Source organism: Phalangium opilio, unplaced genomic scaffold (assembly GCF_054372755.1).
Source record: "Phalangium opilio isolate 3A_F unplaced genomic scaffold, DU_Popi_V2 ptg000031l_1, whole genome shotgun sequence".
NCBI lineage: Eukaryota > Metazoa > Arthropoda > Arachnida > Opiliones > Phalangiidae > Phalangium > Phalangium opilio.
In genome coordinates, this window is record NW_028324158.1 from 9,101,601 (window position 1) to 9,115,809 (window position 14,209).

Here is a 14,209-nt window from a genome sequence, read left to right on the forward strand (position 1 = left end):
TGATCTAGAGCGCGCAACCATAATTCCCTCAGACATAAACCACCTCAAAGGGGGGGCTGTCGTCCGGGATAATGAACTACAGAACTAGGCTTAACAGTGACATACTGTCTTATCGCAACAGCTTCTTTTAACCCTGGTTTTGATAAGAATCTTAGCGTAATTTGTATTAATTTAAATATTTCTTATTTATTATGTCCATTTATCCTAAAAATCTGTAAATATTTGCGTATTTATGTTAAAATTTCACAGAAGCCATTGTACCGAATTCCGATCGCCATTTGCATTTGGCCGTCAGGTATTTAAATTTTTCTATACAACTGTCAAAATTAACCAATAGAACTAGCTCATTTCTTAAGCAGACGCTTTTTGTGGCGCGATTTTTTTATCGTGGTTTCGGCGTGTAGCCGCGTGTTTTATCTTTCTCCGGGTTTTCTTACGAAATACGCTAAGTGAGCCCCCAATTCTAATTGATATAATATTATCAGCTTATAATATGTTGACGTAAGAGATAGGAACCACTTTAAAGACGTCTTTTATATTGAGAGGTTTCGTTTCGGTACGTTCTTCACAAGGTCGTTGGTAAGCCTTGTCTCTTTTCGAATTGGCATATAGTAATGGCACCTACTTGCCTTTGACTGTATTAAGCTCTATGGGTAGTTAACATGGAGTGCCACTACTCTATACATTATTACCGTTGCATGAAAACTTTAATTAAAATTTTCAGATTTTTGCATTTTTCGCATTTATTTTTGACAAGGCAACATTAAAAAATGGGTGTAATAAAATTATATCAGTCGCCAGCGTTGAGCGAATGGCAATTGAAACAAAAATTCAAGGAACTTTCAGAATTAGTACCAGGGGTTACTTTGAAATCTTTGAAAACTGAATATTGCAATTATATTGAATCAATCGAAAAGTTATCAAAGGATGCTGTCAATAAATTAATTTGGATTTTAACATCAGATTTCAAAGATACTGTTAATGAACAGTCCAGCCTAATTAAAGGCAAAAATGAAAGTGTTGTAATTGAAATTGGCCCTAGGTTTGACAAAACTGAATTCACCTTTAAGGCTTCGGAGTTTTAATGATATTTGACTTTCAGGTTAAATTTCTCGACTGCTTTTTCAACAAACGCGGTTTCCATATGTTGGGCAGTTGGGTTAAAGAGTGTAAAACGTTTTGAACGCTCTATTAGATATCTTATTGAAATTGAAGTACATAATGAGGTTTCATTTGAAACAATTGAGAAACTGGTAGATTATTATGTGAAATTGACACGTTTGATCATGGAAAATTTAACCACCGCTATTTCATACGCAGTACACAGATGCCCTTCACGATCGCATGACCGAATGTCGCTACATTACTGATATTAAAACCTTTGATTTGCAAGAAACTCCTAAACCTTGGAAAGAAGTAGATTTGCTTCGTTACGGACGTAAAGCATTGGAGGATTGTAGTCAAGAGTTGGGTTTAGCTTTTGACGAATGGGATTTAGACTTTTACACGGACATGTTCTGTAATCAGTTGAAGAGAAACCCGACAACTGTTGAATGTTTTGATTTAGCTCAATCAAACAGCGAACATAGTCGCCATTGGTTCTTCAAAGGGCGAATGATTATTGATGGACATGAAATCAAAGAATCTCTCTTTGATATGATTGTAGATACGCAAAAGAAAAGCAATGATAATAACGTTATTAAGTTCTCTGACAATAGCAGGTGATTACGCAAAACAAAACACTGGTGGTAATCAACTTTTTACCACAGAGTTGATGTATGATTTCATTTAATTCAGCGCGATTCAAGGATACAACGTTCATTTCTTAAAACCATCGGAAACATCCTTTGCCAGTCCGATGTTTGTAGACACAGAAAATAGAGATATTATTTTCACAGCGGAAACCCACAATTTTCCAACTGGAGTAGCTCCTTTTAGCGGAGCTACAACTGGAACTGGTGGAAGAATAAGAGACGTACAAGCAGCTGGTAGAGGAGCTCACGTCATAGCAGGAACAGCCGCCTATTGTTTCGGAAATCTAAACATTCCAGGCTACGATTTACCATGGGAAGATAGTTCTTTGGAATACCCAAGCAATTTTGCTAAACCTTTATCGGTGGCTGTTGAAGCTAGTAACGGAGCTTCGGACTACGGGAACAAATTTGGGGAACCAGTTTTGTCCGGATTTGCTCGATCTTTCGGAATGAAGTTGAGTAATGGTGAACGTCGGGAATGGATTAAACCTATCATGTTCTCGGGCGGAATAGGAAGCATTTCTCACGACCAAATTAAGAAATTTGCGCCGGAAAAGGGAATGTTGGTTGTTAAAATTGGTGGACCTATTTACCGTATTGGAGTCGGGGGTGGATCAGCTTCATCCGTTCACGTTCAAGGTGATCAGGAGGAGGAACTTGATTTTGGAGCTGTTCAAAGAGGAGATGCCGAAATGGAACAGAAATTGAACAGAGTTATAAGATCATGTTTGGAAAGACGAGAAGGCAATATAATTTGTAGCATACATGATCAAGGAGCTGGCGGAAATGGTAAATTTATAGCATGGCGTGTTCCATTGGGGGTCATCCGAGCGCGATCGGAAATGTTTTGTCTTACATTGGGTTAAATACGAGCTAATCCGAGACGGAGACGCGTCTTCCATTGGCGTGGTGTGTCCCTCCCAGGATTGATCCCAACCGCTCCGACGCGACCAAAAACGTACGCCTGATGACGTCACAAAACCGCTCTGAAAGAAAATACAGAGTGATCCCGGCCGGCCCCCCAATGAAAAACACTATTACTTATTTGAAAAGATAAAATTTCCAATGGATTTTGAAGCTAAAAAAAATAATTGTCCATAGGAAATGTATTAAAGGAACTGGTTGAACCAGCGGGTGCTGAAATTTTTACTTCCAATTTCCAACTTGGTGATCCGACCATATCTACTATGGAATTATGGGGAGCGGAATACCAAGAGAGTGACGCGATATTGATCGCGGACAAACACAGATCGGACTTGGAAGCCATTTCCGCTCGTGAAAAATGTCCAGTTTCTTTTGTAGGAACTGTAACTGGCGACGGAAAAGTAGTTTTAAAAGAGACGGACAATAATAACGCGCGACATCCGTTTGATATGGAATTATCATACGTTTTGGGATCAATGCCAAGAAAAGTATGTTTATAATTTCATATTCTTAATGTTAATTTTATTAATTATAATCACAGGAATTTCAAATGGAATCGTATAAACCATCATTGGAACAATTAACTTTACCAGATGACTTGACGTTGATGTCTTGTTTACAAAGAGTTTTAAGGTTACCTTCCGTAGCTAGTAAAAGATACCTTACTAATAAGGTACTGACCGACATCTTTTGACGTTAATTTTAATGAATTTAATTAACTAAATGTTTTAATTAATCTTAGGTTGATCGATGCGTTACTGGTTTAGTAGCTCAACAACAATGTGTTGGACCTTTACATACTCCACTTGCTGACGTAGCAGTCATTGCTTTGTCACATTTTGATACCGTAAGTTATCATGATGTGATTACTGATAAGTTAACAGAAATTATTGTAAAATAGGTTGGTTCTGCTACCAGCATTGGTGAACAACCGATTAAAGGTTTAATTGACCCCGCAGCTGGGGCCAGAATGTCAGTTGCCGAAGCGATAACAAACTTAATGTTTGCCAAAATAAGTTGTTTAAAAGTAATTTGAAGGTTTATATTGTGTATAACAAAGTTGTACAATATATCTTGGTGTGTATGTATTTAGGATGTAAAATGTAGTGGTAATTGGATGTGGGCTGCAAAGTTACCTGGCGAAGGTGCCGCCTTGGTTACCGCTTGTCGTGCTATGTGTACTGTTATGGGACAATTGGGGGTTGCGATTGATGGTGGGAAAGATTCTTTGAGTATGGCAGCTAGGGTTGGTTCCGATACTGTTAAAGCTCCCGGGGCAATTGTAATTTCAACCTACGCGCCATGTCCTGATATAAGACAGGTTGTGACGCCTGATTTGAAAGTTCCAAACAATACAGGTATTTTCATTGATATCGGACAAAATGTTAACGGAATTGAGTTTTTTGACCTAAAAGGCGGGGTTTTTAATTAAAAGGTCAACTAATTCGTATTGACCTATCAAATGGTAAAACTAGACTTGGTGGGTCAGCGTTAGCTCAATGTTATGGTCATCTCGGTAGTTCAACATCGGATCTAGATGAGCCTAATCTTTTAGTGAAAGGTTTTGAAGTGACGCAAAAATTAATTGGAGGTAATTTAATTTAATTAGCTTAGTTTTTGTTTCAACTCCTGACTCCTGAGGTGTAAGTTTTCATTATCAAAATGATTTTAGAAAATAAGATAACCGCTGGTCACGATATCAGTGATGGTGGTCTCATAACGTGTCTTTTGGAAATGGCTTTTGCCGGAAATACCGGACTTTCCATTAACATTGATCACAATTTAAGTTGCGATTCGATTGGAATATTTTTTTCCGAAGAAGTTGGTTGGGTTATTGAGGTTGCGAAGAATGATGTTGAGTACGTTATTGAGCAATATAGAAATCAAAATGTGCCTTGTTCCTTAATTGGAAGCAGTCAAGGCTTTGCGAAGGATGCAACGGTACAAAAGAATAACAAAATTTCAATTGGAAACATTACTTTAATACTACAAATTAATTTAGATTCAAATAACGTATAATGGTCAACTTGTCCTAAACGAGCCCATGGTTGATTTACGAGAAATTTGGGAAGAAACGAGTTACCAATTAGAACTAAGACAATGCAATCCTGATTGCGCTTTGGCCGAATTTAAGGGTCTTCGCGAACGAACCGCGCCTCCTTTCAAACTATCTTTTAAATCGGATCCAATTGCCGATATTGCCAATTTCAGTAATGAACAAGTTTAAAATTGAGGAAAGAACTTAAGTAGAGTTAAATGTTGAACCATTTTGCAGCTCCTCAAGTAAGAGTCGCAGTTGTACGAGAAGAAGGAACTAACGGAGATCGTGAAATGATTTCCGCGTTAGCTATGGGTGGTTTTCAAGTATGGGACGTTACCATGACTGATTTGCAAACGAAGAAAGCGACTTTAGATAATTTCCGAGGAGTCGTTTTCCCTGGAGGTTTTAGTTTCGCTGATGTTTTGGGATCGGCTAAAGGATGGGCCGCGACATTTTTGTTTGACGAATCTCTTAAAAATCAGTTGTCAAACTTTAAAGAAAGGAAAAACACCTTCAGCTTGGGTGTATGTAACGGTTGTCAGTTATTGGCTTTACTGGGTTGGGTTTCCCCATTGAATGAAGATTCCAGTAAGTGCATGGCGAAGAAGATTTGTTACTTATCAGAAGGGTAAGGATTAACTCTAATTATTTTATATTAAAAGACGTTAGCTTGTCTAGTCAGCAAGGTGTTCTACTGAGCCATAATGTTTCCGAACGATTTGAATCGAGATTTTCAACTGTTAGGATTAATAGTAGTAGTTCGATTATGCTCAAAGGAATGGAGGACTCGATAATAGGAGTTTGGGTTGCTCATGGAGAAGGTATGTAGCAGCGCGTTAGCCGAGGGGTCGGACGTTTGTCAAAATCCCGTACACTTCGTTTGAAATCTGTTTAAAATCTATCTCGAAATCCCGAAATCTCACGTCAAAATCTAAAAATCTTAAAATCTCACGTCAAAATCTGAAAATTTTAAAATCTCACGTCAAAATCTAGAAATCCCAAAATCCCTACCTTAAAATCTGAAAATCCCAAAATCCCTATTTTAAAATCTGAAAATCCCGAAATCTTCACCTAAAATCCCGAAATCTCACATTAAAATCTAGAAATCCCGAAATCTTAACGTAAAATCCCGAAATCTCACATTAAAATCTAGAAATCCCGAAATCTTAATGTAAAATCCCGAAATCTCATCCTAAAAGATCAAAATCCGAAAATCTCCTCAAAATCTGAAAATCTTGTTCCAAAGCCCGAAATCTCCTTCAAAATCTGAAAATCTTGTTCCAAAGCCCGAAATCTCCTTCAAAATCTGAAAATCCTGAACAAAATCCCGAAATCTTCTTCGAAATCTGAAAATCGCGTTCAAAATCTGAAAATCGCGTTCAAAATCTGAAAATCTCCTTTAAAATCCCGAAATCTTAAAATCTTGGACTAGATTTCCAGATTTCTAAAATCTGAGTCAGAATCTCAAAATCTGGGGCAAAATCTCAAAATCTTGAAATCTCAAAATCCCATACACTAAAATGCCGAACGTCCGACCCCTCGGCGTTCGGTGTAGTTTAGATAGTTTCATCATTTTAATTTTTCCTTCGTTTATTTTTAATATTCACAGGTAGATTTAATTTCAAGAGCCAAAATCTTTTGGAAAGAGCCGTTAGCGATAACGTAATTGCTCTTTCATACGTGGATGATTTGGGAAAAGCAACCGAAGTTTATCCTTTGAATCCCAATGGAAGTCCTTTGGGAATTGCGGGACTTTGTTCCAAGAATGGACGTCATTTAGCTATGATGCCACATCCGGAACGATGCGTACTTCCATGGCAATGGCCTTATATGCCCGAATCGTGGAAAGAGACTGTTAAAGTCTCCCCTTGGATGCAAATGTTTGTTAACGCGTATAATTGGTGCCAAAGTTGAGAGACTTTTCTTTAAAAGTGGTAAAAACTAAGAAATGTTCTTCCATTTGATGATACCTGAATTTATTTTTAAAATAATTGTAATCGACACACTCTTATTTTTTGATAAACTTTTTTTTTGTTGTTTTTCACTTTAAATAAACTTATTTACAAATTATCTTTTTATTTATACATGTTTGTCATTCTTCTAGATGCGTTAATTAATTAATCAAGGGAAAATGCAGCGTATTTCCGTGAGTTATCGTAAATGGTGAGTATACTCTTGATTTTTATTAGAAGTTGGTGCTTAAAGTTTCAATTGTATAATTAAAGATAAAAGTGTGGGGGAATATTGTAAATGTAAAAACAGCAGAAAAACGTCACACAAAGTATTTTACGAAGTATTAAATGTAAAGTTTCTTAATGTAAATGCATAGGTATTGACAGTTAAGCAGTGGTGTTCGAGTATCGAGACGAGTACTCGACTCGATACTCGATAACAACACATTGAGATACTTGAGACAGATTCGAGTAGCTTTTTAACATCTTAAATACTCGACAAATACTCGAGTCCGAGGCTTACAACTATAGCAGACGATGAGTTCATGATCATTTATTTTGAAAATCAGCCGTTCAATGTTTAATTGATCACTAACAATCTTTTTGAACTAGTTCGATATTAGATAATTGAAAATCTTCGTTATTTTTAAGAAATTTACAAAATTGCTACTCGACAAGTCAATATTTGAGACTCGATAATTGAGACTCGAAAGAACCAAAATTTGACCTATCTAAATACTCGATACTCGAAAGTATTTTTGAGACTCGGCTCGATACTCGATAAGAAATTAGTTTCGATACTCGGACTCGGCTCGAAACCGAAAAAACGGGACTCGCACACCACTGTAATGCATAGGTATTGACAGTTAAGCAGTGGTGTTCGAGTATCGAGACGAGTACTCGACTTGATACTCGGTAACAACATATTGAAATGTTCGAGTAGCTTTTTCACTAAATACTCGAATCATCAATAGAATTTTCGATACTCGGCTCGATACTCGATATGAAATTAGTTCCGATACTCGAACTCGGCTCGCGAAACTGAAAAAAGTACGGACACCACTGAGTAAAGCATAGTTTATTTAACATAGAAGTATCGCCTTGAACATAAACGCTCGCTTTTTTAGAGTGTTCCTTAGGAACATTTTTTAAGGCTCTCAATTCCATATAATAATATAAATAGATCGATGTTATACACTTTCTCTCCATATCTCTAGTATAAATTTAAAAAAATTTCTGCCCCTTTTTTTCATTGCACGCTTTAAAAAGTGTGTAGTAATAAGTACAAATTATTACATTTTCTCTCGTTTAAAATGTCCAAGAAAATCTGGATAAACTTCGATGGCTAAATGACGTATTTTTAAATTGTCAAAAAACTCTGGAGTGATTTTTTTACTATTCAATATACTTTACAGTATTTGGAGATTTCAGAAAATCTGAGCGAAGCGCCGACGGGATGTGGAAGCTCGATCAAACTATTGCAAAGGTATGTAGAACATAACGGAAGTGTTTTTCTTATTTTTATTTCCGGAATAATTGAGTCAGAGTGTTATAATTAATTTAGAATCTTTTTAAAAATTCTCCCATTAATTAATTGTTGGAAATATGTTTTTAAAGTCATTAACTCTTAATACTGTAACTGATTCTACGTAAATTTTTATTTTTAAATTGAAAAAATTCAAATTTGGTGTTCATTATAAATAGTTATTAGTAAAAAAAAAAAAACAACTTGTCTAAACTGTTAATTAATTTAAAAGGATTTTTGGTGTTTTTTTTTTTGTTTTTTTTTTTGTAAATAATTTAAACGGTAACGAGAGGTTTAGCTTCTTTGTTGACAACGTAGAATCTGTATTTGTTACCGAATAGTCCCCATATTACAGCTGTGTTTTCAATAACAATGTTAAAAGGTACGGTGCATAATGCGCCAATTAGTCTGAGCACAAATCTAATGGGTCCCAATCGATAGAAGCTGAAGGATTTGATAACTCCGAAAACGTACATGTAGATATTAACTGCCCCAACGAACGCGCACATAATAGTGATAGGCTGCCAGCATGGAATTGGAAATAAACCAGCCAAGATAATGTTGGACGTACTGAGTGGTATGGTCAACCAAGAATACAAAGATATGCTAAGGAATATCTTTGTCGAAAATGGTATCTGAGGACTGTGAACGACTAGAAATATGCCTTGAATCCACCGCTTACGCTGCTGCACAAAATCCCAAATTGTAAATGGGGATTTCTCCCACATTTCGCCTTCAATGAAATCAAACGTGTATCCATCTCTGGCCGCCACCATACTGAAGTAACAATCTTCCGCGATGGAGCCATCTACACCGTGATCGAAGGAAACTTTCTTCTCGGCTCCAGCTTGCGTTACCACGTACGAACCCTTCCAGCCAAACATTGGGCGATGGAATTTTTTAAACTGGAATCGAAGTTTTCCCATATCATCGGCGATTCTGAAGCTGTCAGCCAGTGTGGTTAGCCAATTAACAACATTCTCGTTGGCGTAGGTTATTAAACCTTGACCAAATTGGTGTTGACCGTTGTAGGCAAAATTTAAGATGCCTCTAGCTGCATTTTCCGTGATGATTGTTTCCTCGTCTAAATGTACAATCCAGTCAGTCTCGTTAAGTAAATTAACGTCGTCTTCTAAGCAATATTGCAAAGCTCTGGCTTTGAATAAGGCGCCTGATTTAGTACGGTAACTCGTAGGGACAACAACCTCCCTGATTCGCGCGTGTTTAGGAAGATTCAAAGGCTTGTCAGAGACAACCTCCATCATAAAGTTTTCCAGTCCGACGTCTAAACAAGTGTTCATGTTACGCGTAACGTTGGTTTTGACTAAATCGGGATAATCTCCTCTCGTCACTGTACGAATACAGATAAAAGGTGCCAATAACGGAGAACCCTTTAGAGTGACTTTGTCAGGAAAAGCATTGTAAATGATCAACCCAAGAAAATTGAATACAGTTTGCGGTACAGCTAAAAAGGGCAGGATTCGAAAAGCGTATAGTATGAATGTCCAGAAGTAACCGTAGCTACTGATGGGATCCACATCTTCGTAAGAAAACTTCCAAAGATGAATTCCACCGGTAAACACTTCCATCACAATAATAAGTGTAAAAAATAGGATACAGTGAACAATGTGTTTTCCTTGGCTGCTCAACATGATGTTTCTTGGTTTAATGTTGCCAATAAATTGCGATCAATCTAAGTAAAAGAAATTTAATCATATTCTTAATATTTAAACTAAAGAAATCGATAACCAAATAAGCCTTTGCCACCTACTGCGTGCGTTATTCAATTTGAACTTTTGAAGTCTTCAGGAAAATCAGTCAATCGTTTCAATTATAATAGAATTTTACGGACAGATACTCATAACTTAAATTAATTTCATCTTCAGACGGTAGGAAAATTAATTTGCGAGTGCGCGACCTAATTAATTTTTTAGTGAGGAAGAATTTTCGAAGGTTCTACCACTCCACGAGTCCACAACGTCAACTTCGTCATTCATTCGTCAAGCCGGGAGCGGGAAATTTCCGGCTTAGCACTTTAGCAGCTTAGCCAACTGAGTGAGAAATTTGTCCCTTTTCGGAACTCTCTCTCTCTACCGGTGCAACGTAGGCGTTGACCGGTGTTAAATTATATTTCCGAATATAACAATTTATAGCTTTGAAAACAGCAGGTAATTATTCAAAATATGATCATCTAACATTGGCACCCTTATGCACACTTGACTCCGGCCACAATTCTGTAATTGAGTGGACTTAGGTCCGACGGTCCGATTTTTTTTTTTTTTTTAATTATCCCTGAGCATAAGTTTATAAGATAGTTGGAGAACATGCTGTTTTGCAGTCCATCTTCCTATTTAGTCTATAGTAAGCCTTAGACAGCGCCTCACTAGGCGTCGCTTTTCGAGAATATATGACGTTTCACCTACGTCACTTTATGAAAAGCTCGCAGTATGCAGTGACAAACTTATGGGACATATCTTATTAACTTATGCTCGGACTAATAGCATTGTGGCCATTTATTATTAAAAAACTAAGAAAAAACACTCATTTTAATGTTCAAATTTATTTTCTAAAGTAAACTTTATAAAAATTACACTTAGGCACCCGCGTAGTTTGGGATTTTAGCTACTCAAGGCGCTGCAGCGATAATGAGGTTTATGGCGGGCCGTTCAAAACGTTCTGTACGTAAGTGTGGGCTGTGGCTAGGAATTAAATTTAAACAAGCAATTCAGGGCAGGTAATTATGAAGGGAATAGCATATTGAACATGTAGAACAGTTAATGTACGCCATTAAAAAAGTTTGTCTACCACCACAGCGCTTCCATAAAGGTTAAATGGGCTGTCCGACCCCTCTTCGTTTTCACCCACACGCTATGTTAAGCTTTATGATGAAGATCGTCGTTTGCCCCACGGTCCGAATAAGTCCTTTAGTATAAGTATTTGTTTTCTTCTTTTGTTCCCTGGTTGGTGACGGGTTTAGACTGGACATGCGGAAGAGAATCAATGAAATTATATCAGTTGTTTTTTTATTTACATATTACATAATTACCAATTAATACCGGGGAAAGAACGTGAAACACTTTGAGCCAGGAGGCAGGGAATTTAAAATGGATAAGAATGAGTAGTACGGATAAGTTTCCTAAGATGGTTTTAGCGCGTTTAAAGTATGTAATATGCTAGGCTTGTAGGAAGGAGGAAGACGACTAACCCAAAAAAGTTTTCTCCCCAAATAGTTTTTATTTATTACATACAGAGTTTTAAAAATGAGTAAGGTAGAGATGAGTCATGCGTTTGGACGTGATGAGGTAGGGTTTGCTAGAGTGGTATTTGAATGAATGAATTTGAGCTAGGCGAATGCATTTTAGGGTTTTTGTAATGAACACGTGGCAAATATAAGGAATTAACAGCCACTTTCCCCCTCCAAAATTGTATATTTATTTATAATGTACAACAATGTTAAGGAAGAGTAAGTAGTATTGAAAATAAAAGAATTGTACACGCGATTTACTTATAGGGTAAAATTTACAGGTATGTTTTTACTTGCGCGTCTGAAGAGGCTCTAGCGAAATTCTTCATTACATAGCTAACTGCGTGGGACAACGGAACGCGGTAAATCTAGTAAAGTACTTGCATATGAAGCGGTATAGCGAGTAGAACCATTCTGACGACGAACGGCATGTCCGAGCTAAGAAATAGTGCAGATCCCGAATTGTTCATAGTAGTCGGATATGAGCGTAAAAATGAACCTGGGTTGAGAAAAAAAGAAATGGGCGTAGGTTAGGTAAGAGATTGATTGCTTGCTGATAGCGCGACGTTGGGTAAATGGCGTTAGTCTAGGTGAATGACAAGTTGACAACCGCTTCTAGCAAGGTGGAGTAAAGGGTATATATGGGAAAAGGTCCCCATTGTTAAAAAAAGTGAAATATCGTTAAAAAAGAAAGGAAAAATATTCATGGAAGGTTTTTCCCCGATGTAGGCCAAATTAGGTCAAAAAATTAAAGTCATTCATTTCTCTGTGAAAGCAATTTGATTGGGTCATTTTCACCGTTAGAGGGTGCATTTCCATATTCTGACATCACGTGACGATGAATGAAAAAATTGATATCATTCATTTCGAGTTTAGTCGTTGCACGGGGAGATGCTGCTGGTTTTAATTGGTCATTTTAATAGTTAGAGCTGCCGTGTTAAGACGTGTCAATTTTCGGTCATGAAGTCGAAACGAGATTGAATTTAAACGTTGCCTTGGAATCAAGTTTTCTTCATGCTTGGACTTGGTATTTTGGTTTATTAATTAATTAATAATTATGTGGGCAGCTGGTTGAATTGGATAAATCTTGGATTGGTACATTTGTATTTTAGATTAGCGGGCAGATTTAATAATTTAGCCTAGGATTATTTTTTGAAGGAATGGGAATTTCTATTTTAGATTAATTAAACGGCGGTTTTTCGCGTAGCGGCGGAATTAATCGGCGGTTTTTCGCGTAGCGGCGGAATTTATCGGCGGTTTTTCGTGTAGTGGCGGAATTAATCGGCCTTTTTTCGTGTAGCGGCGGAATTTATCGGCGGTTTTTCGCGTAGCGGCGGAATTTATCGGCGGTTTTTAGCGTAGCGGCGGAATTTATCGGCGGCTTTTAGCGTAGCGGCGGAATTTATCGGCGGTTTTTAGCGTAGCGGCGGAATTTATCGGCGGTTTTTAGCGTAGCGGCGGAATTTATCGGCGGTTTTTCGCGTAGCGGCGGAATTTATCGGCGGTTTTTCGCGTAGCGGCGGAATTTATCGGCGGTTTTTCGCGTAGCGGCGGAATTTATCGGCGGTTTTTCGCGTAGCGGCGGAATTTCGTGGCGTTAAGAGAGTTTTAAGGGAGCTGTATATAATAAAGTTAGGAATTAGCGAAAGAGTGTTAGATGTGCTTTTTGGTTATTTTAAATGAAATAATTTCTCCGCAGCTGGGGCTGTGAATTTGTTTTGGCGTTCTGTTAAGTAATGTGAAAGTATGGCTTTTAATTTTCTTTTTATTTGGTGAATCCACTTTTGGTGATAGTGAGCATGCAGAGTGTCTTGTGCTAACTGGTTGAAGGAGAGAAAATGATGCGGAAATTGAAAATGTTATGGAAAAGTTGAAATGTATTTTGTCGTTCTAACTGAAACATTTTTTTATTTTGCAGGTATGGAGGTGAAACGGAGATGTTTACGGTTGTGTAAAATTTGTGTAAAGGTTAGCGGTTTAGTTTTAAGCATATTACCAGTTTTTGTGTGAATGCGAGAGTGATTGCGTAAGACCTACTCCCAATGGGGACTGTTGTTTTTTAAAAAAATAAGATTAATTAGTTTGGCTGTTAGCAGTTAGGTATCGGAAAGGTTTGGCGTGTCAAGGCTGAACTGGACTTGGCCGGACTTTAGTTGAATGAGGAGGTGAGACCGGATGACTAGTACGGAGCGGAACTGACTGACTGACTGGATGGGAGCGGACCGGAGGCGAGCGGTGCTTGTTGGATGAAGATGAAATAGGTTATATGGTTTTGAAGTGATAGAATAAAATGTGTAAGTGCAGAAGTTGAGATGTTTGCCACTTGTTCCAGCGATCGGACTGCCTGGGACGGATCGGACCTGACTGCCTGGGACGGATCGGACCTGACTGCCTGGGACGGATCGGACCGGATGACTGCCTGGGACGGATCGGACCGGATGACTGCCTGGGACGGATCGGACCGGATGACTGCCTGGGACGGATCGGACCTGACTGCCTGGGACGGATCGGACCTGACTGCCTGGGACGGATCGGACCTGATGACTGGATGGGACGGATCGGACCGGATGACTGGATGGGACGGATCGGACCGGATGACTGGATGGGACGGATCGGACCGGATGACTGGATGGGACGGATCGGACCGGATGACTGGATGGGACGGATCGGACCGGATGACTGGATGGGACGGATCGGACCGGATGACTGGATGGGACGGATCGGACCGGATGACTGGATGGGACGGATCGGACCGGATGACTGGATGGG

The 14,209-nt window shown here is 38.4% G+C and overlaps 2 protein-coding genes across 4 annotated transcripts; one reads left to right on the top strand and one right to left on the bottom strand.

Annotated features, from left to right (window-relative positions):
- Positions 1-81: 81 nt before the first annotated feature.
- On the top strand, positions 82-6,789 carry Pfas (phosphoribosylformylglycinamidine synthase). Of its 3 annotated transcripts, none has more exons than XM_089869976.1 (16): positions 82-579; positions 725-1,042; positions 1,103-1,253; positions 1,321-1,721; positions 1,798-2,543; positions 2,856-3,166; positions 3,220-3,351; positions 3,421-3,525; positions 3,580-3,705; positions 3,772-4,036; positions 4,114-4,269; positions 4,351-4,619; positions 4,681-4,888; positions 4,954-5,307; positions 5,382-5,540; positions 6,329-6,789. In XM_089869976.1, the coding sequence occupies exons 2-16, from the start codon at positions 771-773 to the stop codon at positions 6,631-6,633; spliced, it is 3,960 nt and encodes a 1,319-aa protein (XP_089726102.1). In that variant the 5' UTR covers positions 82-579; positions 725-770; the 3' UTR covers positions 6,634-6,789. The 3 variants fall into 3 exon arrangements, with proteins under 3 accessions (XP_089726102.1, XP_089726103.1, XP_089726104.1); XM_089869977.1 differs by having other exon boundaries at positions 758-1,042; XM_089869978.1 differs by having other exon boundaries at positions 82-556.
- Positions 6,790-7,734: 945 nt separating this feature from the next.
- On the bottom strand, positions 7,735-10,472 carry egh (beta-1,4-mannosyltransferase egh). Its single transcript, XM_089869982.1, has 2 exons — positions 9,968-10,472; positions 7,735-9,889 (listed from the first exon to the last, which is right to left on the bottom strand). The coding sequence occupies exon 2, from the start codon at positions 9,846-9,848 to the stop codon at positions 8,472-8,474; it is 1,377 nt and encodes a 458-aa protein (XP_089726108.1). The 5' UTR covers positions 9,849-9,889; positions 9,968-10,472; the 3' UTR covers positions 7,735-8,471.
- Positions 10,473-14,209: the final 3,737 nt, after the last annotated feature.